At 34.9% G+C, this 13,765-nt stretch overlaps 1 protein-coding gene across 5 annotated transcripts in view; it reads right to left on the reverse strand.

Annotated features, from left to right (window-relative positions):
• Positions 1 to 1,321: 1,321 nt before the first annotated feature.
• Positions 1,322 to 13,765, reverse strand: part of FOXN2 (forkhead box N2) — a 75,035-nt gene continuing 62,591 nt past the window's right edge. For 4 of the 5 annotated variants that reach the window (XM_074400284.1, XM_074400288.1, XM_074400285.1 and 1 more), the window contains 2 exons: positions 9,378 to 9,446; positions 1,322 to 7,516 (listed from right to left, as the gene is read on the reverse strand). In XM_074400284.1, the coding sequence (XP_074256385.1) occupies positions 6,993 to 7,516; positions 9,378 to 9,446 (593 nt within the window). In that variant the 3' untranslated portion in view covers positions 1,322 to 6,992. The remainder of the gene's footprint in view (positions 7,517 to 9,377; positions 9,447 to 13,765) is intronic. The other variant, XM_010333614.3, reaches the window with a different exon arrangement.

Consider the following 13,765-nt stretch of genomic DNA (forward strand, 5'->3'; position numbering starts at 1 on the left):
TTTTTAATCATTTACTAACTAGTGTAACCATGGGCAATTTAAACTCCTCAAGTCTGTGTTTCTTCATCTATAGATGGTAACATTTACCTCATTAACTTCATAGTGTCAATGTGAGGATTAAACTATACATATACATATATATTTTGTGTGCTTGTGTGTGTGTGTGTGTGTGTGTGTGTGTGTGTGTGTGTAGATGGAGTCTCTCTCTATCACCCAGGCTGAAGTGCTGTGGCATGATCAGCTCACTGCAACCTCTGCCTCCCGGGTTCTTTTATACTGTTTTTACTGTACCTTTTCTGTTTAGATACATAATTACCATTGTGTCACCATTGTCTGCAGTATTTGTGACAGTAACACATTGCATAGGTTTGTGGCCTATGAGCTCAAGGCTATATATCATACAGTCTAGTTATGTAGTAGGTCATACCATCTAAGTTTCTGTAAGTATACCCTATGATGTTCCCACAATAAGAAAATTGCCTGGTACTTTTCTCAGAAGGTATTTCTGTTGCTAAGCGACATAAGATTGTAGTTGGAATCATAGAAGTGAGCCTTCTAAGGCCCAGTAAGTGAACCTTTTAACTAAGTCAAAGATCGGCTTCTTTCGCTTAGTAATATGTGTTTAAATTTCCATCATAGCTTGATATCTCATTTTGTTTTTTTAATTGTGGTAAAATGTACATAACATTTACTAATCTATTTTTGTGTGTACACTTCAGTAGTGTTAAGCACATTCACACTGTTGTGCAATCTGTAAAATGCTTTCATTTTGCAAAACTCAAATTCCAGGCCCATTAAACAACTCCCCATTCCCCTCTTCCTCCAGTCCCTGGCAAACATCTTTCTACTTTCTGTCTTTATCAGTTTGACTACTGTAGGTACCATACAGTATTTTTCTTTTTCTGACTGGCTTATTTCACGTACAATGATATCCTCAAGTTTCATCCATGTTGTAGCTTGTGTCAAAAGTCCCTTCTCTTTTGAGGTGAAATAATAATCTATTCTATAGGCTGGGCGTAGTGGCTCACGCCTGTAATCCCAGCACTTTGGGAGGCCAAGGCAGGCATATCACCTGAGGTCGAGAGTTTGAAACTAACCTGACCAACATGGAGAAACCCCATCTCTACTAAAAATACAAAAATTGGACAGATGTGGTGGTGCATGCCTGTAATCCCAGCTACTTGGGAGGTTGAGGCAGGAGAATCACTTGAACCCAAGAGGCAGAGGTTGTGGTGAGCCAAGATCACACCATTGTACTCCAGCCTGGGCAACAAGAGTGAGACTCCATCTCAAAAAAAAAAAAAAAAAAAAAAAAAAAAATCCATTGTATGTAGGTACCGTATTTTATTCATTAATCTATCAATGAACATTTGTGTTGCTTCTGCCTTTTGGCTAAGCATGGGTAAACAAATATGAACCTTTTTTTTTTTTTTTTGAGATGAAGTCTAGCTGTCACCCAGGCTAGAGTGCAGTGGCATGATCTCAGCTCACTGCAACCTCCACCTCCCAGGTTCAAGTGATTCTTCTGCCTCAGCCTCCCAAGTAGCTGATTACAAACACTCACAACCACATCCAGCTAATTTTTGCATTTTTAGTCAAGACAGGATTTCACTGTGTTGGCCAGGCTGGTCTTGAACTCCTGAACTTGTGATCTGCCTGCCTTGGCCTCCTAAAGTGCTGGAATTACAGGTGTGAGCCACTATGCCTGGCCTGAGAACCTTTCAATTCTTTTGGGTACGTACCCAGAAGTGGAATTGCTGGTCTTTTTAATTTCTTGAGGAAGTTCCATACTGCTTTTCACAGTGACTGGACTATTTTGAATTCCATACTGCTTTCCATTGTGGCTGTACAAGTGTTCTAATCCTTGCTAACACTTGTCATTTAGTTTTGGTGTTTTTTTTTTAACCTTTTAATAGTAGCCATTCTAATGGATATGAGGTGGTATCTCATTATTTTTATTTGCATTTCCCTAGTAATTAGTGATGTCAAGTATCTTTTCATGATCTTTTTCATCATGTGTGTATCTTCTTGCAGATGTGTCGATAGCTTTTTAAAAAATTGCTGTATAATAATAGTCTGTTGTCTGGATATATCACAGTTTATACATTTGCCTACTGAAGAACATCTTATTTGCTTCCAAGTTTTGGCAATTATGAACAAAGCTGCTATAACAATTGTGTGCAGGTTTCTGTTTAGACATGTTTTCAACTCATTTGGGTAAATATCAATGAGTGTGATCTGTTTATCTTTTCTGGTGAGGTGTCTGTTCAGGTATTTTGCCCATTTTTAGTTTGGATTTTCTTGTTGCATTTAAATTTGCTGAAGTTGTTGAATTTATTGGCATAAAGCTCTTGATGACATTCTTTTTATGTTTTTGAGATGGTTTTACTCTATCATGTAGGCTGGAGTGTGGTGGTGGTATCTCGGCTCACAGCAACCTCCCAGGTTCAAGCAATTCTCATGCCTTGGCCTCCTGAGTAGCTGGGATTACAGGTGTTCACCACTATACCTGGCTAATTTTTGTATTTTGTTTTTTTTTTTTTTTTTTTGAGATGGAGTTTCACTCTTGTTGCCCAGGCTGGAGTACAATGGTGTAATCTTGGCTCACTGCAACCTCCGACTCCTGGGTTCAAGTGATTCTCTTGCCCCAGCCTCCCAAGTAGCTGGGATTACAGGCATGTGCCACCATGCCCAGCTAATTTTTTGTATTTTTAGTAGAGATGGGGTTTCTCCATATTGGTCAGGTTGGTCTCGAACTCTGCCCACCTTGGCCTTCCAAAGTGCTGCGATTACAGGCGTTAGCCACTGTGCTCAGCCAACTCTTGTGATTTTAGTAGAGACAGGGTTTCATCATATTGGCCAGGCTGGTTTCACATTCTACTCCATTTTTCCCAGTTATATTTCAAAATATTTCAGATATATGTAAATTAACAGGAAAAGAAGTTCAACTTTAGGAAGATAATAACAATGTTGTTTTAGCTTTCAATAATTAAGATAACATCTAAAAATCACACAAAAATGGTACTTTAACTAATTTTTGAAATGAAACTATTTTATAATTTCCCTGACTCCAACTTTGTATGGAAAATGCCTGTAGAAGTATGAGCCACCACATCTGCCCTACGACCCTGCCCCTGTCCCCACTCTATCCTACAAAAGATCAGATAAAGCACAAAAATGTTATAAACCAAAGTTTATTATGCAATACTTTGTCATAATGGATTGCTTCTCTTTGGTAAAAATAAACTTTATAAAACATTTTAATAACCAGAGATTAGATACAAAAACTAAGCATTTGTAAGTTGTTTTTAATATGAGCAAAGACTGGCAATGGAGAAGTGGCTCACTTGTGACTGGTCATCTACTGGCAGTTATAACTCAAACTGGGACAATTTTTATGCGACATCAGAAAAAAGAATAAAACAGTTTGATAACTAATTTGTTGAATCAGAAAGCATTCTTACACTTTCATTTAAAAATAAATAATAGTTACAATGAATTGGCAATTATATGTTTTTATACACTATATGATGGCAACAATACTTTAAAATTAAGCACTTAGTTTAATAAGAAATGTACAACAATTTAAAAAATAAGTTTTGACAATGGCACTGGCAGTTAGATGCAAAGAATATGCTTTAAGAAAAAAATGGCAGGTATAATATTAAAATACTCCAATTTGCCTTTCAATAAATATTTTTACTACATCATTAACATATTGAAGTAAACTTGGTTTAAATCAAAGCTTACACATTTCAAACTAAAAAAAAAAAACCCTATAAGATATATGTAAACCAGAAAGCCTCAAAGTTTCTTAAATAAACGCTATGGTGTTCACAAAAGGGTGTTAAGGTGTTGTAGTATTTAAGACAATGGTCTTTACAGCTTTGTGAAGTATTCACATCTTTTGCTTAAATTGCTGGGAAAGGCCTCCTGGTCTACGAAGACACATACATTCCCTCTTTTACACATTCTCTAGTTTGACTTTGTGCTAAAGTATATTGAACTGAACATCTAGTATGAACTCTTTACGTAATGCCTCAGAAAGTAGCAAAAGAAAAAATATATATACCTAGCTATACTATATACAAAGGAATTCAAGTTAAAAGAAGTCATGCTGGCTATGAGGACAGGAAAGGCTTGAAGGTGGAAAAAGGGAGGTGATCCACCTTTTCCATGAATTCAGGTAATCTGTTTTCTTTCTCTGAATTTGAAAAGTAAAATAACTGATTTAGTAATATATTGCACAAAAAACTTTCAAAAATATATATTCAAGAAACACTGATTCTATTTGGGATGTGAAAGATGAACAATTGTGCTGAATCAAAGCTTTTTACTAGGGATCTACTGGAATCAGTTGTAACAAAACTTGTATTGTTTTGATGTAAGGCAAATTATATGTTAGCTTAAATCACAGTTTTAGGATATGCTGGAAAACATGTGAACTTCCTTGGAGTTTCCAAGTTGTTTTTATTACAGGAAAATTTGCATATTATTGGGAATACAATTTCCAGTCCATAGGACTTGGAATGACTCTACTTAATTGTGTGGTTATTAGCCATGTTTCTCAAAACACCTGAGGAATAAGCATAATCTCAATGGAAGGAGTAATTGGAGGACCATAATTTAAAAGGTTCTCCCCCTTGAAAACAACTGACTTGGTATATTAGCAAGTGGAAGGTGATGCACTAAATTATGTTTAAGAAACTGTAAAATATTGTGTAACGTCTCCCTGTTAGCTTTCAGTGCACAAATGTTTATCATCCTTGCTAGTGATGAATATAACTAAAACATTTAAATTTGGGGGAAGAATGCATAAAAAGGAAGAGAAAAATCAAAAGATGTAAAGAATTACTGTTACATACATCAAGACAAAATAACTCTGAAGATCCCTACTAGAGCCCGAACTAACTCTGCTTCTCTTAGATCACTTTCCTTTTCTTCTAAAGAGTAATCATCTAATGGATAGAGACCAGGTGGCACATTTGTGATACAGAATTTCAGAACAAAATAAACTGGTATCAGATCACTGAAACACTGTTCCTAAAGTCTATGCAGAAGGCTATGGTAAATAACTTAGATATTAAAATGATGTGTGTAATCTTTTTATAATTTATACTGTGGTTAAAGCATTTTTGGTTTTTTGGTGTTTTATTCACTGTCTATAATAAAAGTTAACTCAGTTTAGCTATTTTATGTAGATGTGACCTATATAAAGAAAAACCCAAATACCTCAGCCTGTATGCTATTTTTCATCAACAAATTTAAAAATTACTGTATTTTGACAGCACCAATTCATTAATGTGGCTATCCAGGTTAAATTAAATTTAACATGGAAACAGAACAGAGAACATTAATACTGTTAGCCTGACTTCAAGTCTTGTCAACTGAGAAAAAAGTTTTTAAAATCATGACAGTTTTGCTGAAATAAAAGTTAAAATATTTGTCTCTTAAAAAATGCTTTATAATCATAGACACAGCTAAAAGCATCAAGTCAACATTGTTACCTTGACTGTGCATGTTGTGTATGTATGTGTACATATGTACATAATCTATTAGAATAATGAAAACAAGATCATTGTCTATGACTTAGGATGCAGCATAAGACTGAACTTTTGAAAAGTTGCTTCTACTATTGTAAAAAAAAAAAAAAGAAACAATGAATAAGTTTAGTTTAGCATCCTGTTGTTTCCAAATAATCTAATCAAACTATACAAATGATACTATGAAAAACTGTCTCATATAAACAGACTGTTCAAATACTTAAGATACTTAGTCAAAGCACTTTTGGAATAGTACCAGAAAATCTTTTCATCATGGATCAATGGCACTATAGGTTATTACACTGTGTCCTCAAAAGGGTGTATTGTATAAGATCTAATTTTAGATGAATTTTGAAATTCATCAAAGTATTTTGTCTGTAAAATTGCACTAAATCTGTTAACATTTAATTTGGTATACTTATGAATTTAATTCATACAAAGCTTGGACAGAAGTTTTTTCCTAAATGACCTACTTTATTTATGATGACATATGTAATCAGTACTCAAAATGTTTCATTACACTCCATTCCTATTACAAGATTCTGAGAATGCAGTACATGAGGCAGGCAAATGAAAGATTCTCTTACTACAAGTGTGTCAAAATGGGCGTACTCCTTAACATATTTTATTGGCTATCTCCTCTCACTGGATAACTTATACTCAACAAAGGCAGCTAGTGGCTAAAACTTAAACAATGTTTGCAAAGCACCTTGGGAAAGAAATAAAGGCCCCAATAAATGCTATGCAGTATCTGTGAAGTAAAAACACTTCAAAGCTACCATCGTAATAGGAATTGGGAGTGTTCTTAGATGAAATGATACCACGAAATTCCCTTTTCTAAATCTTAGAACCCTTTGTTGTATTCTCTACCTATGCAACCATAAGAAACTTTCTAAATAGCAGGATGTTTTTCAATTTATGTTTAACTTTGCTCACACCACAACAAAAAAATAATTAAAAACAAAATAAGACAAAGTTAAAAAAATTCAATCTTATCCTACCAGACTGTGTGTCAGGAGAGAAGTATATGAAAAAGACATCAGCAAAATTTTTAGCTGGATCAGTAACTATAGTTACAGATTGGAAAAAAAAATGAAAAAAATTGATATAGTTGCCAAATCTTACATTCTGACATATTAACAGAAGGAAGGATTTTTGTCCTACAAGTTTAAGACAGAGGTTGGGGATATTCTTATATAAAAATTTCCAAATCTTGGAGACACTTATCACAAAAATTATGCTTTTGGGACTTCACATCATATATTTCCGATCAGGCATGATCCTGACAGCAATTGTTTAATAAAAATTTTAAAAACCAAAAACCAAAAATGTTTTGAAAGAAATAAGTAATTAGTATCCCTTCCCTACCCTAAAACTAACGCAGTCCATTATGGCTTTGATATCCCTTGTAAAGAATTAAGTGAAAGTATTGCCACACTTTAAGTATTTCTATTTTTTCCGTTGTTTTTGATTTTGTGTCTTTGCAGTACTTATTAGGGAACCTAAACAGGTACGAATTCCAGCAAGGTGGAGCAGAGATCCAGCTGCCTCTTTGAGCTCCTCATCAATTTCTTGACATGTCTGTTTTCGCATCTTTTTGCCTGACTGCCCTTTTTCAGAGATTTTTGCACAAGGCTGTGATGCATAGCCACTGTCTCCAAGAGGATCATCTTCATAATCAACGTCTGTATCTTCTTCACTGTGAAATCCTTCACTGCCATCACTTCCCACATGGCTACTCTTTGGGATAAATTCATATACCTCATCCACAGAAGACAGGGAAGACACGCTAGACCTGGATGCGCAACGCTGTGCTGCCATGCTACTTGCACTGTAATTGTGATCTTCTTTTGGATCAATGCTGGCGGCTAAAGAATCACTCTCTTGTAATCGTACAGCACTGGGATGATGAAATGCATTGCCATAACTCCTTTTTTTTTGCAATGCTGTTTTAATAGGAAGAGGCTTCTCACCTGTGGAAAATAAAACTTCCATCAATAGGTCAAATGATTTGGTTGCAAAAACAGACCATTTTAAACTACTCTACTATTCTTGAGGAGTAAATGTTTTAGATTAATGATGCTTTGTAGATTTTTAACTTTTTTACCCAGATCGTATCATTCTGCAAGCACTAATTTGAAACATTTAAAAACCATTTAATAATGTCTTGACTTTTCCAAAGAACATCTATTTTCAATTGCTAACAAAGAATGCCTCAATATGAATGTACCACTATTTAGCTAATCAATTCCGTGTTAATACTTGGGCTGTTTCCAATTTTTCATTAGTATAAATCATGCTGCAATACAAATCCTTCCGGATGCCTTTTCTTGAATATATGCAAGTAATTTTTAAAAAGAGATATGAAAAAATTGCTAAGGGATACATACATTTTAAATTATAATTGGTATTCTCAAATTGCCCTCCAAAATGGTTGTACCAATTTACTCCCAACAGTGTATGACAAAACTTATTCCCTACTTAACACTATTATCAATCACTTAAATTTTTTATAATTTTATGGACAAAAAAGTTATCTCAATATTGTCTCATTTTGTGTTTCCCCAATTTCTAGAGAAGTTGCACCTCTTTTCACATGTACATTGCCCACATACATTTCCTCTTCTAAGACCCACCTCGTCATATATTTTGCTGACTTTTTGGTTGAACTGTTTTCTTATTTCTTACTTGTAGAATCCTTTTATGTATACACTTGATAGAAATCCTTTGTTACAGATGGAGAAAACTTTGTCTCCAGCATTTTAGTTGCTTTTCTTAGATATACTTTTTGTCAAAATGCTAATTTTTTTGTTTTTATTTATTTTTTTGAGACAGAGTCTCATTCTGTCACCCAAGTTGGAGTGCAGTGGCATGCTGATGGCTCACTGCAACCTCTGACTCCCAGGTTCAAGCAATTCTCCCACCTCAGTGGCCCGAGTAGCTGGGACTACAGGCATGCACCACCACATATGGCTAAGTTTCATATTTTTTGTAGAGATGGAGTTTTGCCATGTTGCCCAGGCTGGTCTGGAACTCCCGGTCTCAAGTGATCCACCTGCCTCAGCCTCCCCAAAGTGCTAGGATTACAGGTATGAGCCACCATGTCTAACCAGAAGGCTAAAATTTTGATGTTTTATTAAATTTACCCATTTTTTCTTTAAGAATTTTGCATTTTGTATATTAAAGCTTTTCTTAGTCCAAGTTCACAAATATACTTTACTTACTATATTTTCTTGTTTATATTTTCATTTTTACTTTTAGCTCTTCAAGCTTATTTTCTAAATATGTTATATTTTTCTTCACTTCTTGGTCAATGTAAAAAAAAAAAAATCACAGTATTAACTTCCATCTCTCAATTGCTCACATAAATTAATGAAAGTATAATAAAGCCGGGCGCGGTGGCTCAAGCCTGTAATCCCAGCACTTTCGGAGGCCGAGGCGGGTGGATCACGAGGTCGAGAGATCGAGACCATCCTGGTCAACATGGTGAAACCCCGTCTCTACTAAAAATACAAAAAATTAGCTGGGCATGGTGGCGCTTGCCTGTAGTCCCAGCTACTCAGGAGGCTGAGGCAGGAGAATTGCCTGAACCCAGGAGGTGGAGGTTGCAGTGAGCCAAGATGGCGCCATTGCACTCCAGCCTGGGTAACAAGAGCGAAACTCCATCTCAAAAAAAAAAAAAAAAAAAAAAGAAAGTATAATAAAACAGAAACAGAGTTACTCAGATTAAGATACAATTTGGTTGGAAAGAAGTAATTTTGCCTGTAAGTTATTTTGCAATTAAAGTTAGATTTGAAAAGGCACTAAAATTTTTTTCAAAAAATGATTGCTTACATTCTAAAATTCCTTGTTCTATAGAAGTATTTAAAAGCATCATTGCAGCAGCAGCATCAATATCAGATTCTGAAAAGGGAAAAAATAACATATATTAATGTTCTTTATAAAAGAGAGGCTATTATAAGTACTTGCATGCACCCAAAGATAACCAGTGTCAAAATTCTAGTGTATATTCTACTAAGAAGAAAGCATAAACATACATTAAACAAAAATGAGACATTATATATTATTCTGAAGTCTGATTTTGTTCACTTAAAATCACGAAACAGTTCTGTGAACAGTACTGTATAAAAGAGATAGAGAGGTACCAGAAATAATAAAAGTTCTCTTCTTTATTCACAATGAAAATGAAAACTTGAACTGTATTTCAGTAAGGTTTCCCTTAAACAGACTAAATTAGCTAAGAATGTACAGCATTATTCCTTTTTTTTTTTTTTTGCATTTACCTTGAATACTACCATTACCTATGCATACCTGCAGTTATGAAGTACTATGTTAATTACATGCCAGTTGCAGGAGACAAAAAAATGTAATTGGTCAATCTACGTCATGTAAATCTATAAATACTAAGTGAATAATTATGCAGAAACAAAAATAATTAGTAATGTTTTTAGTCATGATTATACACAAGCCTACAAGAACTACAGATTTACAGAATATTCATGAAGTCAAATAGATACTCCATTAAAAATGGGCTTTAAAAGATTGGTAAAATCAGCAGGTTCTACTACAGGTAAAGTTATTATATTCTCATATCTACTTATATATACTGCTATAAGTTCTTCATCTTGGTGATATATTAGTCTGAATAACTAAAGAAAAGTAAAATGGTATAATCTCAATTAATCATTAATAATTAGAAAAGTTAGAAAATGTTTATAAATTTTAGCTTACAAAAACAAATATAAAATAAGACTCAGATACAAAATTTCTAATCCATATCTCGAAGCTGGAAATTTTTATTACCATAAAGATCTCCTATTTACTTTCAATGTCTAATTTAAAAGTGATTACAGATAATAAAGCCAAGAAGATACTGACTTGTTTTCTCTCCAACTAGACAATAAACTCTCTTAAGATAGGAAATGCTAGTGTTATCTATAACACTAACAGGCTTAAGTAAATCAGATGTCGGCTGCTATGAAACAGCACATAATACTATACCTCTTTTTCCCCAAGTAAAATGTGACCTCATGATCCATAGCTAACGTCTTAGTGAATGGGGAAAAGCTGAAAGCGTTTCGTCTAAGAACTGAAACAAGAAAACGATGCTCACTCTCACCACTCTTAGTCAACATTGTACTGGAAGCCCTAGCTGGAGCAATAAGGTAAGACAAAGAAATAAAAGGCATTCATGTTGGAAGAGAGGAAGTCAAATGTCCCTGTTTGTAGACAACAGTATATTATATATAGAAAAAACTAAAGACTCTACCAAAAACCCCTTAGAACTGATAACTTCAGTAAAGTTGCAAGACACAAAATAAATACACGACAATCAGTAATATCTCTATACGCAAAACAGCAAACTAGCTGAAAAAATCAAGATGGCAATCTCATTCACAATAGCCACAAAAAATAAAATTGAAATACCTAGAAAAAATTGAATACAAATAGACATCCTATACTCATGGATAGAAATAATATTGTTAAAATGACAATACTACCCCCAAAGCAATTTATAAATTCAATGCAACTCCTATCAAAATACCAATGATATCCTTCACAGAAATACAAAAATAATTCTAAAAGTTGTATGGAACTATAAAAGACCCCAAATAGGCAAAATAGTCTTCAGCAAAAAGAACAAAACTGGAGGCAAAATACTAACAGACCTCAAAATATAATACAAAGTTGTAGTAGCCAAAAAAGCGTGGTACTGGCATAAAAATAAGACATATAGACCAATGGAACAGAATACAGAACCTAGACATTAATTCACATATATAGTCAACTGATTTTTAAAAATATATATATTTTTGGAGACAGAGTCTTGCTCTGTAGCCAAGCCTGGAATGCAGTGGAGTCTTCTTGGCTCACTGCAACCTCCATCTCCTGGGTTCAAGCAATTCTTGTGCTCAGCCTCCTGAATAGCTAGGATTACAGGGGTGTGCCACCACACCCGGCTAATTTTTATATTTTTAGTAGAGATGGAATTTCACCATGCTGGTCAGACTGGTCTCAAACTCCTGGCTTCATGTGATCTGCCCACTTCAGCCTCCCAAAGTGCTGGGATTACATGAGCCACTGAACCTGCCCCAGCCAACTGATTTTTGACAAAGGTGCAAAGAACACTAATTGGGGGAAAGATAGTTTCTCCAATAAATGGTACAAAGGAAATTAGATATACCTATATGCAGAAGAATGAAACTGGACTCCCACCTCTCACCCTATACAAAAATCAGGTCAAAATAGATCAAAGACCTAAATGTAAGACCTGAAACAATAAAACTACCAGGAGAAAACAAAGATGAAACACTTCAGGACATTGGTCTGGGAAAAGATTTTATGAATGAGACCTCAATAGCATAGGTAACAAAAGCAAAAATTAACAGAATTATATCAAACTAAAAAGCTTCTGCATAGCAAAAGAAATAATCAAGAGTGAAATGACAACCTACAGAATGGGAGAAAATATATGCAAACTACTTATCTGACAGGGGATTAATATCTACAATATACAAGGAACTCAAGCATCTCAACAGGGAAAAAAGAATCAAACCAAAACCCTCTAATTTAAAAATGGACAAATGATCAGAACAGACATTTCTCTAAAAAAGATATACAAATGGCCAACAAATTTTTAAAAAGTTAAGAGGAAAGAAAAATAGAGAGTGTTGGGGAAAGTGGTTACAATTTTAAATGCAGAGGTCAGGGAAACCCTCAGGAAGGCAGGCTACAATTGGGCAAAGACCTCAGGGAGGGAAAGAATGATATTCAAGGGAAAGGATTTGAATCAATGATGCCCAAATGCCACAGCCAAGAGGCTACCAAAAATAATGACCTCTCCAATTCCTGTCTTTTAGGATAAAGCCTGAGACAATTTGAGTTCAGTATTCTAACATGTCTGAAGAAGAAAAGACGCAGCCACTAGCCTATATTGTCTCTGTGTGAATTGGAAAAAAGGCAAATCTTCCTCCAGGTGAATGCTTCCCTGTTAAAGGCACACAGCTAGAAGAATGGAATGTGGGCTGAATTTCAGGCTCCACTCACTGCCTTAAGCCAGGTGTACTTGCAGAGGGAACAACTTGCATGGCATTATGCAAAAGCCCCAACAGACAGATTAGTTCTAAATGAATTTTTCTTTTTTTCTTTTTGAGATAAGGTCTCACTCTGTCACCCGGGCTGGAGTGTAGTGGCACAATCATGGCTCATTGTAGCCTCAAACTCTCAGGCTCAAACGATCCTCCCACCTTAGCTTCCCAAGTATCTGGGACCACAGGCATGTACCACCATACCTGGCTAATTTTTATTTTTATTTTTTGTACAGATAGGGTTTTACTATGTTGCCTGAGTTCAAGTGATCCTCCTGCCTCAGGCTTCCAAAGTGCTGAGGTTACAGGTGTGAGCCACTGTGCCCAGCCTAGTTTTCCTTTTACTAAAAAAGGATTTATTTTCTTTCCAATTTTATAAAAGAGGAAAGAGAGAATCTAGCAAGGAAATACGTTATAATGAGGAACCAATTACAGAAAATATGTCTTATAAATGAAGCACCTATAAAATCTTCTTACTAAAAAAAATTAGTTTATCTCTAACTTGACTTCTTTTTTGAGATGGAGTTTCGCTCTTGTCATATAAGCTGGAGTGCAATGGCGTGATCTCAGCTCACTGCAACCTCTGCCTCCTGGGTTCAAGTGATTCTCCTGCCTCAGCCTCCTGAGCAGCTGAGATTACAGGCATGTGCCACCACGCCCAGCTAATTTTGTATTTTTAGTAAAGACAGGGTTTCTCCATGTTGGTCAGGCTGATCTCGAACTCCTGACCTGGGATTACAGGCATGAGCCACCACGTCTAGCCTAACTTGACTCCTTATAACAAATATGTTATAAGAACATATTTTTGAAACACAACATCTAAAACTGATAAGAAAGATACATGAACAACATTTCTGAATATTTTAAAGTGATAACAAAAATAAGTACTGTTTCGATAACAATAAAATGGTAGGAAAAATATACTCTTTAAATAGATTTATTTACCATAGATAACTTACTATAGCTAAATTGATTTGAATTTTCCAACATGAAATTAACTTTGTGAAACCAAACACTTCTTTGCAAAAGGATTTTGACTATATCTTATCTGTTTAAAATTTATAAGTGTGATTTCTGCAATGCCTTGCCAATTAACTCTGAAAAAAAGTTTAATGTCAACATTAAAAATAAACA

The sequence above is a fragment of the Saimiri boliviensis genome, chromosome 1 (genome assembly GCF_048565385.1).
Source record: "Saimiri boliviensis isolate mSaiBol1 chromosome 1, mSaiBol1.pri, whole genome shotgun sequence".
Lineage (NCBI taxonomy): Eukaryota > Metazoa > Chordata > Mammalia > Primates > Cebidae > Saimiri > Saimiri boliviensis.